This window comes from Crotalus tigris, unplaced genomic scaffold (assembly GCF_016545835.1).
Source record: "Crotalus tigris isolate CLP2741 ecotype Arizona unplaced genomic scaffold, ASM1654583v1 scf7180000019221.656610, whole genome shotgun sequence".
Taxonomy (NCBI): domain Eukaryota; kingdom Metazoa; phylum Chordata; class Lepidosauria; order Squamata; family Viperidae; genus Crotalus; species Crotalus tigris.
Window position 1 is genome coordinate 474,039 of NW_024097442.1, and position 23,462 is coordinate 497,500.

The 23,462-nt window shown below is 38.5% G+C and overlaps 1 protein-coding gene across 2 annotated transcripts in view; it reads right to left on the reverse strand.

Annotated features, from left to right (window-relative positions):
• Positions 1-23,462, reverse strand: part of LOC120316066 (corticotropin-releasing factor receptor 1) — a 106,362-nt gene that overhangs the window by 38,195 nt on the left and 44,705 nt on the right. The window contains exon 3 of one of the 2 annotated variants that reach the window (XM_039361241.1): positions 1,425-1,544. The exons of the other annotated variant lie outside the window; for it this stretch is intronic. Coding sequence (XP_039217175.1) covers positions 1,425-1,544 — 120 coding nt within the window. The remainder of the gene's footprint in view (positions 1-1,424; positions 1,545-23,462) is intronic. 2 annotated transcript variants of the gene reach the window in all.

The window sequence follows — 23,462 nt, forward strand, 5'->3', positions numbered from 1 at the left end:
CTGAAGGGAAGGCACTGATAGCAGAATCACAATGTTCAATTCTATGTTATATAAGCCTTTTTGAATTGCAGGTATAATCTTCATTGTTCCCAGATCTAGCTTTTTACGATGGCACTGGAACTGTATGGTTATTGAATAGGAAAGAAGGGTAGCTAAACCCACTCTGAAAACTCTAGGGTGATGTTAATGCTTATATGATAATAATTGCTTTGTAAAAATACAACCAAACCTAATTTCACCTCAGAAGAAGGTTTTTAACACAGAAAAAAAGGAGGAGGTAAAAGTCATCACCTTTTTCTGAGTTATCATATTTTAGTTTGTTCCCCTCTTTTCATAAACTCAGATTTTAGTGACATTCTGCATGCAAGCAAATGCTCTGAATTTTGCTGTAAGATGGAAAATCATTGGGGAGAACAAAGTGGAAAAGTAATGAATGAACAAGGATTAAGCCCTCTTCCTTCGCCACTTCTCCAGGACGAATTTTTTAAAAAGTCATTCAGGCTAAAATTACAAATATTCTCCCATAGCACATAATTTAATTTAAGAAACAAATAAACATGGAAAGTGAAATGTGCCAATGCCAGTGAAATGACACAGGGAAAATAACCTTTAACATTGACATTGACAGATTAATATAGTTTGAAGTTGTTAAATTCTTACTTTGGAAAGCACTTAATTTTTATAAGCACTAGATTTTTAAATCTAAACCTAAATTTAAATCTAGTTCATAAAAAAGGATTTTTTTTAGCTAAATCCATGTTATAAGTGATACTTAGTTCAAAAAGTTGAAGCTTTGCTGAATTCAACAGTGTTTAGAGAATGAGAGAATTCCATTCTTTTTCACTAGTGTTCAAACATGATTTCCTATCATGAGAACAAATTTTCTGACTCCCTCTCCCATCCCAGATCTGGTAGGCTCTGTATAATTTCTAACCTATCCTGAATTTCAGAAATAAATATTTTCTAATATGTACATATGAAGCAATGGTTTATTCATGAATAAAGAAAAATCAGTTAAAGGTATGTCCAAATTCAAGCTGCGCTATGGTTATCCAACTCAGAATCTCTTGGAACAGTTGGTGGAGCTGAATATAGATTCAAAGCTTTACTTGCAGCTCCAAGTACAGTGAACAGAAGGCAAAAACTCCTAAATATCTAGCTGTGTATCAAGTATGTTTAATCTAGAAGCTTCATGCTACTTGCCAATCACAGGGTCGTTGTCAAGGCATGTCATAAGCATCCCTAGTTTATGCAAACTGCTGATTTCATTCCTTAATGCAAGTACACAAATTGACATTTCTGTGCTTCCTGATATTCTGGTTCCATCCTTCATTAACATTTGCTTAAGTCTTTGCTTCAATATGTCCAAGGGAAGAACCAATCTTCCTGCCTTATGCTCCTATTCAACCCATCTGCTGGCTTACTTGAGGTATTATATCGCACTCCAGAGAAATACTCAGGGCAGGGATGCGCTACCAGCTGTCCTGCAAGGCTGCGTGGCCAACATGTCCCAATTAGATCCACTAAGGCATTGCACTGAGGGCCTGCAGGGAAGGAAGAAGAGATTAAATAGAAAAATATTGACATCACATATTATATACTTTTTTAGAAGATTGGGACAATTTAGTATAATCCTGCAGAAATGGGATAAGGGAGGCATAACACAAATGGTTTGGTATGCACATTCCATTCTTTTTCAAAAGCATCTATATCTTTGGTCATATGACTCTTGCTGAAACCAAATGAGGTTATCTTATGATTTACATGGCAGTTGTACATCAAAATGCTTCCTGTGGAGAAATATTTGTGATTTATTGAGTTTCCTTGTTGATATCAGATTGACTGGCATACTTGGAGGAAAAGGTCCTTTAGATTAAGCTCCTGGTTAAATTGACTGGCAGTATCGTTGTTGTCTTTCTCAATATATGTGATCTGATTCTCCTGCTAGACATATTGGAAATTATTTGCCTGGAAGGCATCTGTTCTGTAGAGCATTTGCAAAATATTCTGATTGCTGCAAATGGAGAAGAAGAATGATAGTTAAAATCTATGCCAATTTTTTTATCAACCTTGGCTATTTTAAGAGGTATGGACTTCAACTCCCAGAATTCCTCCCACCTCTTTTTCTCTGAAAAAGAAAGAATGTTAATTAACTTATGGGCTCTGGTATTAAATGAGTTATTTCAGAAGACTTTTGGAATTAGTTCTTGCAAAAGATATGAAACCAGGATGAAATCAACAAATTTTTTCTCTAGCATGGCCTAGAATTGACCTGAACATATACACACTTGCATGCACACACACAGAAATATGCATAATCAGAAAAAATGTATCTTTTAACCTCACCACTCATTCATCCATAATAGAAAGCAGAATATTACTACTATTACTACTAGTAGTACTACTACATGCTGCCTCTGCAAAGAAACTAAAAAAAAACACTAGTTGCAAGAAGATTGCACAGACTGACTATAAACAATAGCATGACAAAGTAGCAACATCTGCAAGAAATGCTATTTGTCTTCAAGTAAGAACCAGTTTGTAAGTGACTAGTTGTAAATTGAGGATTATTTATATATTAAACACAAATTTCAATAAAAGAGAAAATATGTAGCCCAGAATTCAACTATTCTTGGTGCTCTTTGAACTTGGCTGTATGCTTGCAGTTGATTCATTACCTGACTAGGAAACAACATCAATCCTAGTGAATATGGGCTTGTTCTCCAGTGAGTGTGGGGTTTGCTCCCTGCACCATATTGGCAGAGCAAGTTACTTTATATAAACTAAGAAGCAAACCTCATAATCATTAGCAATGATAACGTTGTCTAATGAATTATCTAGAAGCAAATAACCAGGGTTAGAGAACACCAAGACTCCATAGTAAACACAAATTGAATGAATTCAGTAGATCTAGAGTCTATTAACTTTATCTGAGATCCAAACTGGACTAAGATACACCTATTTCAAGAAAGCCTGAACTAAAATCCTCTGCAATACATATTAAGCCAAGGTCAATCCAAGTCATTTTGTGAGTTTTACGAACCATTTAAGCCATTGTTAAGTTGACAGTGCAGGCTGGCTAGATAGATGTTTTATTCCATCCTTTCCTGTCCCTGTTTCATCTTTCAATATTTGGTAATAGAGGACACCCATTTCCCAAAGAAGAAAATCTGATGAAGCAAGTGATTTCATTACCGCAGCTAAATTTATTAAAGAGTGTGTTGGCGTATGCCATATGCAAAATATCCAATGACTCTTTTGGTCCAATCCTTGATATTCAGATACTATCAGTCCCTGCAAAAGCCATGGATCTGTTTCTTGTAAGACCTGCCACGTAGATCATGCATATAAAGTCAACTGGCATTAGAATATGCAAGTTTCTTGGAAGGAATACCAAATGGAAATGATATGCATATATATAAAAAGAGGGGATTTTTTTTTACATTGTTTAAATCCTGCCTTTAGTTTTTTTTATAAATAATTTAAGGCAGTGAATATAACTAACACTCTTTCCTCCTATTTTCCCCACACTGTATGATGTGAGTTGGGCTGAGACAATAATTGGCCCAAAATCACCCATCCAGCTTATATACTTAAAATGGAACTAGAACTAATAGTCTCATGATTTCTAACCAGTTGCATTAACAACTGGATCAAACTGGTTCTAATTTGTATTTGTATAATTATATTTTACAAATGCACACCTTTTGGTGAATATTTAAAGCTGCCTCATATTGAGATTATAATCTAGTTTGCTACTACTTCCATTAGTCTAGGTGAGGTCTCTCCCAGGTCTCTTACTATAGATTCATTTTTAAATCAGAGATGCTAGAGACTGATTGTGAGGATTTGCTTCACTGGAGAGTCACATTCTCATCCTTATAGGCAAAAGCAATCATGTCCCTTGTTCCCTCATCCCCAAACATCCCAAATTATTGCTATTCAAATCTTGATGCTCAACTTCTTTAAAGTAAAAATTACCTTTGATTCTCTCCATGGGAGAAGCATATTTGATTTATTTGAAATAGCTTATTGCCCATAATCCCTCATAAAGCCATCGTTCTACACATTAATGAACAAATGCAAAGCAATTAAATATATTTTTGCATAATGCAATGGCCAAATATGTACACAAATAGAGACATAAATTCAAAATTCAATTCGTAGTTCATACCTATTTCTATTTCTGATTTTATGCATATTTAATTAATTCAGTTGTGATTCTCCTTGATTTGGGGAAATAAATTATTTTTGAGATATATTATTTATAGGGGAGAAAAATTAGGAAGAATATAATTATTATGTGATAACATATTTCCTTTTCATTATCATACTACCATGTTTTCTTCCTTTTCAGAGAGATGGAAAATCCAGTTTCTTCTGTCCCTGAGTTGCTTAGAGGTTCAGTTCTTTGCATTTCCAGTTAAAAGAAGCTGCTAACAAGTGAAAAATCTTTGGGTGTGGTTCTTCCAGTCAAAAGTTACAGTAGAGTAACTTCCTGACTTACATGAAGCAGCCCCTTTATGAACATCAGACTGCAGATTTTGCAGTCTCTTTATTTTATTTATTTACAATAAAACTAAAATTTTAAATGGAAAGAAGGAAAAAAACGTAGGGAAGGAAGGGCAACAAAAATGGATAATTAAAAGATAATATCATTATCTGAACCTCTGATAAATTTTTCTGAATGAAGCATCATTATATATTAGGTATCATCTGCAAACACTCTACATGTGCAGATGTGGTTTAAATTGTAATGTACCCTACCAGTTCACATAAATCATACACGGCTCATATGGATGACAGAAAAAAGCTCAGATTGTCTCATCCTGTGGATAAATGACAGAGACAGAGTGCAGGTGGTGACATCTATGTGGCTGGCTTGTCACTTTTTCTTTAAAAAAAATGAAATTGGGACTTCTGCATATCAATATATATGCACAGCTTTTGAGTAATGCTTCTCCTGTTCTATACAAAGGGCCATGATTTTATAAGAGGGGAGAAAACTTTCTCCTAGATTACTAGTTCTATGTTGATTTAAGAATACAAAAAGAGCAATTTGCAGGCTGAGAAAAAATACTTTCTTTGTATCCACCACCCTCTAATTTACAAGAATGTCCTTGTGATATGATCACTGTGCATTTCTGGTGTCTGGAGACAGACAGATTAAAATACTTCCTTCAGTAGCTAATTGAACCCTTAATCAACTACAATTGACCAACAACTGACAGTGTAGAAGACTGAAGGACATGCCTCTTTGTTTTGCATGAAAGAAATTCATACTCATTTACAAAATATATCTAAATAAAGCAAATAAAACATTGTCCCTCCTTCCTTCTTTCATTCTTTCCTTCCCAAATGCACTTATTCACTCTTAATCAATTTATTCTCATTGTTTTGTTAAGTATATTGAGGTAACAGGTGAGATTTATTCCATTTCAGTGCAATTCCCAATACAACACAGATTCCCACTTAGATTGAAGGGAAGCAGGCCAAAGTATCACTATAGTGAAATATAATGAAGTAGTATAGTAGATGCCAAGGGACTGGTAGGATTTTATGTCGCATTAAAATCCGCAAATTATAGTACCTTCCTTCAGCACTTATATTGGTGTTATTGGTGGATGAGCAGCACTGGGCACTAGGTTAATAACTCCTTTTTCTAATTAGTATCCATAGAAGAAGGTCACTCATTCTCTACAATCAGCATGCCCCAATCTGGAGAATTAGAATTCCTTATCTACCCAATAGGGTTGTTTAAAGAATTATATAATCTCTGGGAATTCCAATAAAGCTTCACCCAATTCAATAACAATAAAATAATGCACTAACTGGAATTTCAACTAGTATGATTTTTTTGGTAAATGTTCTACAATATGCATTTTGTAGGCCAGGAGCTGCATTAAATCATATTGAGAAATGCATTATTTTGAGATAAAATACATTTAGAAATATTACTCTAAATAGTATTTTGATGTATATTTTGAAGGCATTCTGTTTAAAATACATAGGAGGGAATGAATTTATGAGTAAAACAAGTAGTATGGATCGAAAATTATTTGTCTTTCTGTCAATGCTGCAAATATTGTATATTCTTGCTTTTGACAATATGCAGAATTGTCTGGTATTTATGGAGTTAATACAGAGCAGAAGGGGGGTGGGGGTAAAGTCCGGAAAGAAAGAGGAAGAAAACCTTTGACCTTTACACTAATTGGATAATGTGATATATGATGGCTAATTTAGGGAGGGAACATGCTGATAATTTAACTGCTCAGAGGAAGAGAACTTAGATCTTAGTATCCTTCCGCTATGCCTGTGCCAACATTTTGCAACAATAAAAGACTTTTAGGAAGATAAATGCCTGGAAGTTCTTTGAAGTGTTTCATTAGCCAGAACCATAACACTTTCATTATATCAGGCATTCCTTATTTTTGTTTATTGATTTCATGTTATTTTATATTGTGTAAAAAATTTTCAAGAGGTTAATACAAGACTATATTTATACTTGTGTGTGGCTGTGTCCAGATAGTTCACTATTTGGCTAGGTTGCCTAAAACAGGGCTTTTCAACCAGTGGTACGAGTACCACCTGTGGTACATTGGCACCTGGTAGGTAGTATGTGACCATCCTAGAAAAGTGCTAGCAGGGGAGGGGAATGAGCTTAACCAGTGGCAGCACCACACAAGTCTGAGCGAGAGAAGGCTGGAGCTGCAGGGCTGTCAGGGCTCAGTGGAAGCATCAGGATCAGCGCCAGGCTCAAGCTGGAGCTTGGTGCTGATCCTGGCACTTCCGCTGAGCCCAGAAGAAGCGCCGATCAGCTGGAATGTTGCAGCATCTCCAGGGTCTTGTGATTTACATTCAGATGCTTGGCAACTGATTCATATTTATGACGGTCACAGTGTCCCAGGGTCATGTGAAGTGACCAAAACCTGCTGCAACCACCCGGCAGATGGGGAGGAATAAAAACCAAACACCCCCCACCCCACCCCCGCTGCCAATCCTCAACAGAAATGCTCACAACAATGAAAACCTCGGACAGGAGGAAGAGTGCCACTGCGCGGGCAGGCAGGTGTCTTGCTCCGCTGTGGCTTGGGGGGCACTTTTTTCAGTGCCATTGTAACTTCAAACAGTGACTAAGCGAACTGTTGTAAGTCGAGGACTACCTGTATTTTATCACTTTTTTCCTTTTTTTTTTTTTTTTTTTTGGTCATCAAGTTTTTGACACCTTGCTAGGCGACTGGTGGTACTCGGATGTTGCCATATCCTAAAAATGGTACAATGGCTGAAAAGGTTGAAAAGCCCTGGCCTAAAATGGCACTGTAAATCATGCTTGGAACATATTTTGCTTTGTCATTTTCAGAATTTACTTGACACAAATGAATGTTGCTAATAATACAGAGAAATAAATAGAAGCTAATATAGACTTTGAATGAAAATTGCTAGAGAAATAGCTACCAATATATTGCAAAAACCCTATTAATGACAATAGCTCTAGCTATGATGTATTTTTTATTTCCCAATGCACTCTGTATTCAATTTGCTTTCTTCACACAGAATCAAATATTATTTTTATAATATTTTCTTAATTTTCCAATTTTCCATTTAAGTATTTAAAAAGCAACGTGGTGGCTGGGTTAATCAATAGTTCAATAACAAAATCCTTAGTACAAATCTCAAGTCACAACATCAAATATTTCCCCTCTTTTTCCCTTAACATTTACTGTCTCGTATTTAAGCTAATACGGTTCTTATTATATCAACTCAGCAAAAACATCATTATTACATTTATCAATAAATTTTAGCTTATATGTATCTTAATTATTTTTTACATTCAATCTTCATAAACAATCCATATCCTGTTATTAACTTTTTCCCAATTTTTAGTTTCCCATCAATATTCCAATTTAACATTTGATATTTATAACTTTCAGATTTTAGGTAATCAAGATTTCCCTTATCTCAATTCATAGCAGAATCTAATATCCAAAATACACATTTTATCTATTTGAATATAATCTTGTTCTATTTCCTAAAAGTTATATATTTCCCATCATATTAAATCATCTACTTAATAATACAATATCCCCTTTAATAAATCAAAACCATTGTATATATTACCTGGGTTAATCAATAAATCAAACATATTCATAATAATTTGTATTCTTTTAGGTCTAATTTTTAAATATTAAACAGATAAAATCCTTATTTTCAACTAATTTCCAAATATTTTAAATCTAATGACCAGAATTCCCCTTATCTCAACTTCTCCCTTTAACTCTCTAATTAATAATACGAAATCCCCTCTAATAAATCAAAACCCCAATTTTCTTCAGACTTATTCTGGCTTTCTTCCTTTGCCAACTAGGCTTCCATATCAGTGCTTTTGGATCGTCAAATAGATCTCCCTCTATTATTATATATATTATTTGAAATAAAGAGACCATTTAATTGCCATGTTTTTTGGAAAAACTAGCCCATTTGTATTCATAAAGTTGTCTCCCTATTATTCCAATTCCCCATGAATGCCCTGATATGTCTATCTTCCATTTAATCTGTTCTTTTTCTTTCTCAAATTTCTTCTGATTTATATAGAAAATCTTTTCCCTTTTCAGTATAGTCACTCTCTTTTCTGGATTTTCCATTAACTGTATTTGTTGGTCAATTGAGTCCTCTGTCTTAATATTTGATTGTTCCACTTCTTCTGTTATCTTCTGCATTGTTAGTTCTTTGGCTGTAGTCAGAGTTTGGATTTGTGTATCTAAGCTGGCATCTTGATCTTTTATGTTAGGTCTTATTTGATCACAAGCTGAAAGAATGGTTTCATGTATTGCTTTCAACATGGAAAGGATCTTTTCCTGGTCTTCATCCATCTCTTTCACATGTTTATAAATAGTCTTTATAGTAGAAGTCGTTTGCCAAGCAAGATTTTATAGTCCAAGGTATTTCATCATCTCATATAATAACCAATATTCCTCAAATAAAGAGATAGGAAGGCAATTCCCCACATATAATTCAGAAAGTCAGTAAAGGTTTACATTCACAGTTCAAGTAGGCCAGTTATGCTGCCCAGCTGTTCTCTTCAGCTGAGTTTCTCACAGGTGGTGCCAAGGCCAAAAGAGTTTTATTTAAGGTCCGGGCTTCTAGCCAAATCTCTGTTAGGAAATAACAAGTTGTAATACCAAACCTCACCACAAGATGTCACTGATGCTATTTAAGGTTTTTTAAGTCCAAAATTTTTATAATCCTTTTTCCAATTTTATTTCTTTTTTGTAGATAAAAGCAAATCTCCAATAAAAATAGGAACATTTTTGGTCCCCAAGTTTCAGAAACATATAAATCTAATTAGATTAAAGTTGTTCTTTTAATACTTTAATTCCCCTGGGTAGTCAATCACCACTATTCTTAGAGGGCAGGATAGAAATTCCCTTTCCCCTCTCTTCACAAGGGGAAAGATACTTTAGGCAGCTTTTACAGGAAAAGAAAAATACTTAGGGTAAAGAGAAGATTGGATCTCACCCAGTTTCATCCACATTGCTTTCAAAGTGCTTGGTAGTAAGTTTGACTTCAGCTGTCTGCAACCTAGTGATGGGCCATATTTCCTCTGCTGGTTTGGAGGGCTGCCTTGGATCAAGCGGAAAGGCTTCCGCCCTCCCGTGATCAAGCGGGGGTCCCCTCATTGCTCGTTCCCCCTACAGGGAGACTTTCTACCCTTTCCAGGATCCCCCAGCAGAGCAAAACCGAATGCAGAAGATGGAGCTCACCTTCCAGCAGCTGCAGCAGCCACAATGGCAAACCAGAAGTCAGAATCAAATATTATTTTGACAGGGATGTCCATTCAGAGCTTTCCAAAGATGTATTTTCTTTTTCTCCACACAGCCTCCATCATGCAATAAGCAATAAGTACAATAGTAGTCTGACTTTGAAATCCCAAGGCTGTCTGTAAGCGAAAATACATAGCCCCAAAGGTCAGCTTAATGGAAGCTGAGGTACAATGAAGTTAAAATGAATTCTTTAAGTGTTACTGCATTCAACGCCAACCAGGTCACTAGGCAGAGGAAAGCAGCTGTCTTAACTATTTTTTAACTGCATAACCAGCTTCAGCAAGTGGTCGATTATTCAGTGTCTATCCTTTTCTGTCTATGCTTCTATGACAGGCTGAGCCACAAACTAGTCAGCATTTTTCATGACTAGTTAGTTGTGCTCTACAAACTAGTTAGTTGTGATCTACACATCATACTCAGAACGGTGACTTGACTATGCTTTGGCTGGTCTGTGTCTTTCCCGGTTGTCCTCTTGCTGTTTGGTAATAGTTATCTCAGCTAGAATATATCAAATGGCTGTCAAACAGCACATTATTGAAACAGACTTTAAGATATAATTGAGAAAAAACCCAAGAAGCCAGTGATGCTACAAGTTTGGGGAAAAATAAGTAACAGAAAAAGCACAACTATCCATCCTGCTACAAAAGCAAAGGAATGAGATCCTTGAATGCAGAAAATAAATGTGACAAGCCAAGTTCAGGTCCTGCTAAACAGGAAGCAAATGTTTCATCATACATTTATTGGGCAGAGGCCTCAGAGGTTGAAAATCCTCTTGGGAGACCAGATCCTTAATTCTAAGTATGGAAAAAGGGGCAAGTCAGATTTGGTTCTGTGTATTACCCAAAAGAGCTGTGTAGATGGCAGCATCTAGGCAATGATGACTGATCTTTAAAAAAGACTGGTAGGTTTGGATCAGGTTAGTGTTACTGGAAAATCCCAGGGTTGTAATCCAGCCTGAGAAGTTGAAAGAAATCCCAGAAGGTGGCAGTGGCTATCCCATCCATCTGAGAAAACTGCATGGGCAGGATTCCTCCCCCCCCCCAAATTTCCCACGATTTTGCTCAACCCTGGGGACATAGAACCTTTAGTAAAAAAAAAATCCTGCCTTTATGTGGGAAAATAACAAATTTATCACAGTAAGAATGTTGAACCTTCTCTCACACAAAGAAAAATCTTTGTAAATAAGAGCACAGCCTGGAGATCCACTGATAACAACCAAGCCAAAAGTTACAGAATGCAGTGGTGCAATTATAATGGTCTTATGCTTATCCCTTTTAAGTGATAAGTTGGATGCAATGACAGGGATAATTAAATACATTATAATCTTTTCTTCCTCAGTGGATTTACACAATTTTGAAATAAGTCATTCTCTAGAAACTTATTTAAGCTAAGCCTCAGTTCCAGAAACTGATTTCATTACACACCCCAAATTGTCCATTCTGCCTAATGATAAGGTTATCTTTGTCTCAGATCTATAGTTTTTATGGAATGTAATTTATATTTCTTTCTGATTTCAGAAATATTTTTTCTGAAATCAGAGTTTTCTGCTTCCTTCTGGATAATTATAATAGCATTGCTTGACTTAAGTCACTGAGTTCGATTGTATGGGTTTCCCCCCCCAGAAGTTATATGCTAATGACTTCAGTGTTCTTGGCTAGTTCTCAGCTCCAGAGGCCAGACATTTTGAGAAATAAGAGTGGTCATTAGTAAATATTAATAGTAAAACACAATGGTGGGATTCAAATATGTGAACAACCGGTTCTCTGTGTGGATGCCGCTTCCAGAAGTCCATTCTGGGCCTGGGCAACAAAAAATTAGCTTTCAGTTCTGCCAAAGTGGTGCAAACTGGCTGAATCCCACCACTGGTAAAACATTAATAAAACCACAAGACAGAGTTGAAAGCTACTGTCCAATTGCCCTTTTGAGCCCCTGCTACAAACTCCTAGCAAGATTAATTACAAACAGGATAGGTCCCATAACAGATGAGCATCTGCCCATGGAACAAGCCAGTTTTTAACGAGACCAGAGCTGTGCAGACCAGGTGCTAAGCCTAACAGAAGCAGGATTCCAATGAAGCCTCAAAACCATGGCAGTGTTTGTAGACCTAACTGTGACATATGACATAGTTTGGAAGGATGGATTGTTAAATCTGTGAAAATATCTAGAGACGCCTCAAATCCTGGATATAAACAGTTTCAACTTCTTCCCTCAAAACGTAGGGCATTGAACATCAAAGCAACTAGACACAAAGATTTTTTTTCCCCATGCCATCACTCTGCTGAACAACTAATTCCCATAATACTGTCTTATGCCCTACGATATCAAACCATGGAGTAGGGCTGTATTAATATTATCCTTCTCATTTTTCCTATTTTCTATTTCTTTAGCATCTTATGACTATCACTTTGTTGTTTGTATCTTATGATTTATGTTGACTGCTTTTATTTAGTATCTTATGACTATCACTGAGTGTTGTATCTTATGCTTTATGATGATTGTATTTTATGATTATGTTCATGATTTATCACTTGTTGCTTGTATGTACACTAAGACCTTATGCTCCAGAGACAAATTCCTTGTGTGTTCAATCACACTTGGCCTATAAAGAATCCTATCCTATCCTATCCTATCCTATCCTATCCTACCCTACCCTACCCTACCCTACTCTACTCTACAAACTGTGCCATATTATCCCCTGCAAAAATCTCTATCAACTAATTAATAACATGCTGAATGGTATTTTAGATAACAACAGAAAACAACATAAGTAAGTTTAGAAGATTAAACAATGGTTTCCCACAAGGCTCTGTAATGGCACCTACATTATTCAACTTATACATATCAGATATGCCAGTGACCAGGGTATGCAAATTTGGATACACTGATGATTTAGCCATAGTAGTACAAGAAAAACACATGGAGGTGGCAGACCACTTCCCGTCCAAAGATCTTAAAATCTTGGGGAAATTCTTCACTGACTGGAGGCTCACTCCTAGCACCAGCAAAACAGTAACTACATGCTCTGCCTTAACAATAAACTAGCATATGGAGCCCCAAAGATCTACTTAAATAGCAACTAAATTCCCTACCAGGCTAGGCAGGCCAGGACTTTGCTGCCCCAAATACCTGGTTGACCTGCCCCGCTGCTGGCTGGCTGGACCTTCTAAATCCAAGCCAGCATACCATGAAGGGGTGGAATTTCCCGAGTGCACAATGGACCCCTCTTGGGAGCATTGTCCCTCAAGCCCAAGGCCAGCAGATGGAGAGGGCTGGGTAGCGGAAGTGCCCCAGTATTCTGTGGCCCCCAAGCACATGCCCAAGGTGCCAGAGTCAGGAGTCACCTCCATGGCAACCCCCTTTGCTGGTGACCTCCTTTTGGGAGCAATTGCGGAATTCGGCAAGCGTCCCTGATGGAATTCTTTTTCTCTTGCTGCTTGTGATTTGTGTGGATACCCCAGGTCAGTCTCCCTGTCTGGAGCACTATCTGACATATGTGAATACTGTGGATACCCCCGGTGTTACTCCCTGTCTGGAATAATTATGGATGTGTGGGATGACCCCCTATCCCGTGAATTCCTGTTAGGAGCACTTGCGGAACCTTGGGATGAATCCCAAATAGCCTCAGTAGCAGCTAGTGATGGCCTGTTAGGCCTGTGAAACTGTGACCCAGAATGAATGTTATGATCCTCCTCCCCCCACCAGAGCAGAGCCAGGAGCGGAAGGGTGAGAGTCCAGTCTCCAAGGCCGTCTCCCAAGGCAACTTCATATGACAACAGCCCAGAGACCTTGCAGACCACAGCTGTGACCCAGAGATGACCAGGCCCATAGTTTCTTGCCCAGACCGGATCACTCACCTGGAGTCTCCTAGGTGCCTGCGGTTGTGACACCTGTGAAACCACCAGGTCAGGGTGCAACCTGTCCAGTTTAGTAATTAGTCAGCGACCCTAGCAGAGTTCAGCTGGGCTCTTCCTTGTGGCAGTGCATGGTGTGGTGCGGTGTGCAAGAAGGAAATCTGCTAACCTGTGATGCCAGTTACTGTAAGTCAGTTTCTTGAGGGCATCTTTGGTGGTGCGCACCATTCTCTCTGCCAGTCCGTTGGAGGATGGGTGGAAAGGAGCCGATGTTGCATGCCGGATCAGATTGGCCTGAAGAAAAGCCTGGAACTCAGAAGAGGTAAATTGAGGGCCATTATCTGAAACCAAAACATCTGGAAGACCATGTGATGTAAAAATTCCTCTCAACACCTGGATGGTCATGGCAGTAGTAGTGGAGGAAACAGAAACAACCTCTAGCCACTTGGAATGGTTATCAACAACCAGGAAGAATTGCCCCTGAAAGGGCCCAGCATAATCTGTATGCACCCTAGACCATGGGGTTTGAATTTCCTCCCACCTATGTACTGGGGCCTGAGGCATTTCAGGCCAAGACTGTTGGCACACTTGGCACCCGTGCACTTGGGCCTCGATGGCTTTATCAAGTCCAGGCCACCAAAGATGGTTGCGCGCAAGCGCTTTCATCCTGACTATGCCAGGATGTCCCTCATGCAGAGAGATCAAGATTCTAGACCTCAATGAGGCTGGGATCACTACCCTGCTACCCCATAACAGGCATCCCTTGAAAGTGGAACGCTCATGCTTCTTGTGCCAGAAGCTTTGGAACTCAGTATCTGGGCACTTGTCAGGCCATCCTGACGACACCCATGTCAGCACGCGTGTAAGCGTGTGATCAGTGGCAGTTTCTGCAGCCACATCCCTAGCATTGAGGGGAGACTCAGGCAACTCCTGAATAGACAGAATATTAATGGCTGGAGCAGGATCTGGCTCCAATTGATTCAGAAGTAATCTGCTAAGGCCATTTGCATGACCATTTCTTTTCCTGGTTTGTGAACTAATGTAGAGTCATATGCTGACAGAAAAATGGACCATCTCAGTATACGAGGAGAAATGATATGTAGGGTCTGTTTGTTAGTGGTAAACAAACCCAGTAGAGGCTTATGGTCATTATAGAGCATTAAATGGCGGCCATATAAGAAATCATTTCTTAATGCCAGCCACTATGGCCAAGGCTTCTCTGTCAATTTGAGTGTAATTCCGCTCTGCAGAAGACAGAGTCCTTGAATAATAGGCCACAGGGACCCGTGTCCCATCAGCCTTCAGATGGCTGAATACAGCTCCCACCCCATAAGGAGATGCATCGCATGCGATGCAAACAGGCAGTTGCTCATTGAAATGCACTAAAATAGTATTAGAAGTGAGCAAGGCCTTAACTTCATTGAAGCTCTTGTCATGGACTTTAGTCCACTGCCAAGAAGCCTGCTTGTCTAAGAGCCTGAATAATGGCTCTGCCACTGCAGCTTTATGTGGGAGAAATGCATGGTAAAAATTTAATAGCCCCAAGAAGGCTTGCAACTCACTCTTAGACTTAGGGCTTGGGACCTGCTGGATAGCTTGCAATTTAGTCTCAGCAGGGTGAATGCCTTGAGCATCTATCCTGAATCCTAAGAAGTCAGTAAAAGTGACTCCTATCTTACATTTATCCTTCTTTAGTTTAAGGCCTGCTTTTCGAAAACGAAGCAAGACAGCCCTTAATCTCTCTGCTAAATTTTGGGATGATTCCCCAGCAATGAGGACATCATCAAAGTAGGGACAGACCCCAGGAATACATCGAAGTGTGCTCTCCATGACACTTTGGAATATGCCAGGGGCTACATTTACTCCAAATTGCAGTCTCTTGACCTTGAAGCCCCCCTCTGTGAGTTACAATAGTCTGGGCCTCTGCAGCTGCCTCATCAACAGGTAGCTGATGATAGGCCTGTGCCAGGTCAAGCTTCACATAAATGCGCCCCCCTTGAGGAAGGCCAGAATGTGACTTACCACAGGCACTGGATAAACGTGCTGTTGCAGCACCTTATTCAGTGTGCACTTGTAGTCTGCACATATACGTATGTCCCCATTAGCCTTTAGAGGCATTACTATGGGGGTTTCCCATAGACTTGAGTCCACAAGTTCTAGAATGCCCTGCTGGAGCAATTTGTCTAGCTCAGCATCAATCTTGCCTTTGAGGGCAAAAGGTACCCTCCTAGGCTTAACCCTGATGGGCACGAAGGTTGGGTCTAACTGTAGCGAAATTGGAGGCCCCTTGTAGGATCCTAGCTGTGAACTAAACACATCTGCAAACTCCTTGCAGGCTTCTGTGAGGCTCAACGTTTGCAAATGGTGCAGCCCAGTTACCTGGATTCCCAGAGCCTCGAACCAATCGAGTCCAATAAGACTTGTATGTTCACCCCCAACAACCACCACATCTAGGGGACCCTCAAAATCCTTATGCTGTACTCTAAGGGTGGCCTCCCCCTTAACACACACCATAGAATTCTGAAAATCTGTAATTAGATTGGATGGCCTGAGTTTAACTCAAAGGCCACTGCTGCTGCATATCCTTTTGAATGTGTTAATAGAAGTAATGGAGAGAGCGGAGCCAGTGTCCAACTCCATTGATAAGGGAACCACTTGCAACCTTACATTAATGGACAGTTTCTTCTTAAGGGGCTTGTGTGTCCCTGTCTTCAAAATACTCCTGCGCGATGTGCAGAAATCCACCCTCTGTTGGCTGGGGACCCTGGAATCTTTCAAACGCAATTCTTCATGAGGTTGGACCTTCTGCCGACCCAAACAGATGGATACAATGTGGCCTTTCTTGCCACACACTCTGCAAATGGCAGAGCGGAACCTGGAGTCAACTTGCTTGTGGCATCCTCCGCACCCGAAGCATTGAAGAGATGCTGGGGCCTTGTCCGGATGTTCCTTCTGCCTCCTTTCAGCTGGCTGGTAAAGCCTATCCACCTCTTCTTCAGGATCCATTTCCAATCCTTCTCGAGTGTCCTCTTGATGGATGATGGCTTTGTCTGAGGGTTCTTGTTGAGCCGTAAGGTCTTCACAGTCCCGCCTGCTGCTTTCTCAGCTGTCACCTCTTGTAGCGCGTCTTGGAAAGAAACATCTTCTTTTGCAAAAATCTTCTGTTGTAAGTCTCTATTCCTTAAACCGCATACGAAGCCATCTCACAGCCTCTCTTCCAGATCCTTGAACTCACAAGGTCTGGCTGCTTGCCTTAAGGCTGCAATAAAATACGCAGCAGATTCACCCGGCCTCTGGTCTCTCTGCTCGAACGCGTGCCTCCAAGCAATAACAGATAACCTTGGCTGGAAGTGTTCCTATAACATTTTCTTCAAGTCAGTAAATGTTACTGATTCCAGAGGTGCAGGGGCCACCAGATTCTCAGCGATTTCAAAAGCTTCCTGTCCACAGACACACAAAAGAGTTGCAGCCTTCAAGCCATCTTCTCTAATTTGATTTACTCTGAAGTAATTCTCCACCCTTGCAACGTAGGAATTTCATCTCTCTGGGTGTGAGACATCAAAATTAGACAAATGGCCAATCTTCGCCATCTTACTATTACAACCTTCACCACTAGCTCCTCTGCAAACTGCTATTGGGGAAAGGGTCCTTTAGCCGAGCTCACCCTCCAGCGACGCTATACTGGCAGGCTGAGACGCTGATGCCATCTTCCCCCTCCTCAGGACTTCCTGGGTAAGTCCTTAAAGCTTTTTCTTCAGCTTGCAAAGGATCCCAACTTCGTCGCCAGTATTAAGTGCTTTGTTCGTGTGCGAATGATGAAGACACATGGCGATGTTAAACAGCTCTTTATTCTTCTTCTAACAACACCCGAACAACAACAAAAGGCATGCAGGCCTTTTTATATGGCCAGAAACCCGGACAACGTCCACCAATAGAATAGAGCGTTTTCACACCTTACAACATCCCGAGCCTGCTTTTGCAGGCTCAGGACACAACAATAGAGGCCACCAATATCTCTAATAGCTGCTTGCCAGTGTCAAAGATCTAGAACAGGGTTCCCCAACCCCGGTCCATGGACCAATACCGGGCTGCAGCATGCCAGCAACCGGGCCACACAAACAAGCAAAGCCCCATACGTGGGATGCAGGCAGCATGCAAAATCACGCACCCTCCAGTCCACGGAAAAACCTCTCTCCACGGAATCAGTCCCCGGTGCCCAAAAGGTTGGGGATCTCTAATCTAGAAGAAGCATGGAAATGGATATTTGCCTTTTAAGGGGTCAATCCAAGAGAGAATTAAGAGGGAGAGTATGCATGGAATAAACATAATGCCACCAGTACAAGGAGAGGCCGAGTCTTGCTGGCAAAGGCAATCAACTGTTTCCTATTTGTAAATGGGATTAGCTTTCCAGATTAACTGCTTGGTTAGAGAATTACATTTTAAATGAACAACTAATATCAGAGTTTTAAATAGAAATAAATTATTGGAGGGCAGCTGCATATTACCTCCAATATCCGAGAAAGAATCACTCTAAATGACAGCTCCGTTTATGGGTGTGTGGGGCATGTGAAGAGGTGTGTGAAGAGATTGGTGCTATTTCCCTTGAGAACTGCTAGCAGTATTCCTATATGCTTCCAATTGTTCCCATGGAAAACAAAATGGACTGGATAGCACAGCTCTTACATTTTTTATAATTAAGTGGAAATTAATATGTACTCAGTAGATCCATTGACAATAATTTGAGATACACATATTTCAGAAGGTTTATTCTAAGTATGGCTAAATCTGGATCCAACCAGACTTCCTTCAGTGTAAAAATAAAAATCTGTCAGGAAGAAGGGAGAGCTATTGGCAAATGAGACTTAGTTTCAGACACAGCTTCTTCCCCCTCCCCCCCAAAGGCTGTCTTCTCAGCAATCCATGCCAAACCTTAAAAGCTAAAGCTTTCACTACTAAAGCTTCTGTTCAAGCAGCAGAAACCTTTTCAATGGTTATTGGCTCTTATCATTTTTTTTTTTCATACTCAAGAGGTGTTTACTAAAACCATCCCCTCTAAATAGAATTTACTGGGACTAGTAAAAAGAGCCTTGGCAAACAAATACAATACTATACTTTTTCCAAGCTTTCTTAAGGATTCCCTGGTTGATGTTCTAGTGGTTGCTCTGGTGTCATAGTAAATGAATATGGCAAGGATATTCAGTTGACAGATGGAATGAGAGCCTACTGTAAAGATTTCACAAAACCATTTCAGTTGCCAGCTGGATGGCCAATCTTTTCTTTATAGCTTCTTTTCTATAGGCTATCACTACCATTTTTTCTTCAAGATATGACAGAACCTATGCAGGAGACCAGCTAAATTCAAGGCCTTCATAGCTAATGCCAATCAGGACAGTATTCCATTTTCAGCTAAAATCATCACTTTAGATGTTACTATTAAAAACATATCTGTTGGAAGAAATGTAATATAGATTCAAAATAAATTTCTATTTTATATTTTTGGTTCTGCAGAATGCAAAAATATTTAATGGTTTTTCTGGATTAGTTCTAAGATTCTTCTGCCTTAAAACAAAGTTTTGCTTTTATCTTTCAAGAAAACAGATAAAGATCCCTTGGAGGCGTAGGTTCTGACACCAGCCTTTGATCAGTTAAATTGGCAATTTATGTTAAGTTTGGTTGAAAAGATGAATTTTGGGGATAAAATTTTGCAAGCTCTTAGAGGTATTTATCAATAACAATCGGCGCAACTTATAATTAATGGAGGTTTATCTGAGGTTTTTCAAATTGGAAAGGGTACAAGACAGGGATGTCCATTGTCCCCTTTGTTGTTTGTTTTAACATTAGAAATTTTGTTGATTAAAATTCGTGAATCATCTAAAATAAAGGGAATAATGATTAACAAGAAAGATTATAAATTAAGAGCTTTTGCTGATGATTTGGTTGTTACTTTGTCTCAACCAACCTATTCGGTATTGAAGTTGTTACAGATTATAAATTAGTATGGGCAAGTTTCTGGTTTTAAAGTTAATAATAATAAGACTAAAATATTACCTAAAATATGTCTAATTTGGATAAGGAGATTTTAGTTAATTTGACAGGTTTTGAAATTGTAAAAAAGGTAAAATATTTGGGGGTTTATATAACTGTTTCTAATGTAAAATTGTATAAAAATAATTATGAAATGTTATGGCTTAAAATGCAGAAGGATTTGAATGATTGGAAAAAATTGCAATTATCTTTGTTAGGGAGAATTGCTGCAGTTAAAATGAATGTTCTGCCAAAATTTCTTTTCTTGTTTCAAATGATACCCATTTTAAAGAAAGAGATAAATTTAGAAGAATGGCAGAAGGGTATTAATAGATTCATTTGGGCTGGGAAAAAACCAAGAGTTAAGCTTAAAATTATACAAGATGTTCGAGAGAGAGGTGGATTCAAGGTGCCGAATTTGAAATTGTATTATGATGTGGTGGTTTTAACGTTGATTAGTGATTGGGTTAACTTAACAAATTCAAATATACTTTCTTTGGAGGGATGGGATTTATTATTTGGATGACATGCGTATTTAATTTATAATAAAAAGGTGGATAGGGTTTTTAAGTCTCATGTTTTAAGAATTGCTTTATTGCGTGTCTGGAAGAAATATTATAAATTAAATTTCAGAATACCGTTGTGGGGAATTCCTGGACACGCAATAGAGGGGATAAGGAAAGGAGTGAAAATGGATAGGATTTCTTACAAACAATTGCTTAAGTGGGAAGGGAATAATTGGCAATTAAAATCTATGGAGGAATTAATGCAAGAAAATATTATTTATTCTTGGTTCCAGTATAGGCAATTATTAGAAAGATGGAGTATAGATCAAAAAGTGGGTTTTGCTATGGAAGATGTGAATTTGATGAAACAAATTAAAGATCAAAGTAGAACTCATATAAAAAGAGTTTATAATGCTTTAGTGGAACTGGATTCAGAAACAGAATTAGTTAAAGATTGTATGGTTAAATGGGCTCAGAATTTTGAAGAGCCGATTTTATTAGGTACATGGGAGATAATTTGGGTGAGGAATGTTAAATTTACTCAAGCTCAAAATTTACGAGAAAATTTTTATAAAATGTTTATAGGTGGCACCTTGATCCACAAAAGTTGTCTCGTATGTATCCGAATGTACAGCCCAAATGTTGGAGATGTGGTTGTCTGGATGCAACGTATTATCATATTTGGTGGTCATGTAGAAATGTAAAGGCTTTTTGGATTAAGATTTGGTGGAACATTCAGAAGATTTTTAATAGAAGGATAAAATTTACACCACAATTATTTTTGTTATGTATTATTGTAGACTGTGATGGTAAAGAGATTACCTTAATGTTAAATTTTATTACAGCGGCAAGGTTGCTGATTGGGCAATATTGGAAGAAGGATTCCTTGCCTACTATAGAAGAATGGTTTCTTAAAGTTTCTCATTTATCAGAAATGGCAAAAATTTTGGCTTATCTGAAAGACCATTCACAAGAGAGATATATCTCGGTGTGGAAAAGATGGGTAAATTTTGTACAGAATAAATATGGGATTAGGAAGTATTATTTAGCTTTTGAATAATTTATAGTTTAAAATGGGTATGGTTGGATTTGTAGTTTCTATGTATTGGAGTTAAAGTACTTTAAATTTTTTTGGATGTATGTATAGTGGATTGATGTTCATTTAATTTGTATGTTTTTTTTGTTTCTTTAACCCTGTATTCAGCTCTGGGAAGGAAGGGGGAGGGTTATGGGGTGGGAGGGGGGTATTTTATTGGAAAAAGTTTATAAAAATTTTCAATAAAAAAAAAAGAAAACAGATAAAGAGAAAACAGCATCAACAAAACTTTATTGGTCATTTTAAATAATTTAACAGAATTTGACTTCAGAGTTTTATCGCTTTTTGAGATGGATCATGATTCTCTGGGCATCTCTGAACATTTTGGAAATAGACAGCAGGATTGCAAAATCAGAGGCTTACAGTCTTTATATTTGTTAATGCTAAAAGTATTACATTTTGGATATTTTTTTTTCAGTTAAAGAGATGCTTTTAGGTTTGGGTGCCATTTATAAATAGAAAAGTTCTTATCATGTTGTATGTTCAGTGATTACTTTTAACAGTCTCCTGTAGCTGTTTCAATTTACTTTTGTTCCAAAAAAAGATTTCATTCCTGGGACTCAGGAAGAATTTAGAAACATGGTGAATTATTGCAGGTATTGTTTTTATTGCCACAAAAAATACAATATTACTTTATCAAGAAGAAAAACTAACAAAAGTTGGCACTCCAGGCAACTTTGGCGCTCAGTTTCCCATTTCAATGTTCCTTTGCTAGAACCATGATAAATTCACTATCCTTGAAATGTTATTGTAACCTGCCAAGAAAAATATGAATTTACTTGCCATATTTTACTATGTAGCCCAGTGGTTCACAAACAAACTCAGTTTAATCAAATATTGTGTCTGGGATGGCAGCTTTGCTATTTTGCAGACAATAACTGTAAATGACTATAAATATTAATGGTTAGTTTCAACCAGCAGTTGCACAAAGCTTGTTAATGAGCAGCTTCCTGATTTATTTGCAGAATCTGTAGAAGGCATCCATTACCCAGACCCAGACCCAGACACACACACACACACACACACACACGTCCTAAATAAGCAGCCCAGGATATCTCATTCAAATAGAATATTCTATCAGCATTGTGCCATCTTTTCTTTAGAACCGAGGTACACAATTCTTGGTCCCACTTTTTGCTGCCTAACAGCCTTCCTCTTTTATAGGCAGGGCTAAAAATTATCAGTCCCCTTGAGTTTTTAAAGGAGAAAAATGCTTAAGATACTTTAAACAATTCAACATATAAAAAATATTTCAGAGACTTTTAAAAATGTGTTCTCAGCTTCTGGAGATTTAAGGCACTCATTCGGTCCCTTTAAAATGCTTAAGTGTGACAAAAATAAACCAAAAGTGTTGGTCCCATTCAATCCAGCAACCTAATGTCATCAGCCATATCTTTCCTGCCTCTCAGACATGCTTTTTAAAAAGATGTTATAATAGAATGTTAGTGTCCTGTTGTAGAATGTGAACTTCCAATTGATCAGGGCTAAGTAGGTTGCACCTTAAATGCAATGTTATCTTTTAAATGAAAGTACAGATTGGGGCAAAAGATACACCAAGGGGCAGTGGTGGCGAACCTATGGCACAGGTGCCAGAGGCGGCACTCAGAGCCCTCTCTGTGGGCACGCGCACCATCACTGAGTTTTATAAAACCTTTTCGCTTTAGGGCTCTGCTGCCATGTACAAAAAAAAAAGGTTCAATCAATCAGTCAATTTCAACTTCTCGCGGGAAAAAAAAAGATCTTGCAAAGTTGGAATTGATTGATTGAACTTTTTAGTCCCACCCAGTCTGCCATTACCACCACAGCCACGCCCACCCAATGGGCCACACCCACTCGACACCCGATGATGCATAAGTGGATTTTGGATTGCAGTTTGGGCAATCGGTCTCTAAAAGGTTCACCATCACTGGTGTAAGGGGCTCAGAATAACTCAGAAAATTATCTATGGCTGCATTTTCAGCTTTCATAATGTTCAGAAATACACCTTTAGTGAGCCCCCTTGCTTGGCAATGTTGTAGAGAGCATGTGTGTTAATATAAGTGGAAGAGAAAATAAAAGTAATATTGTTGGTGGCGCAGCCTCCCAACCAAGGAGAAAATGTGAACCATATTTTATAAAAGCAAACTGCAGATCTTTCAACGAGGCATGAAATCATGATGATGAG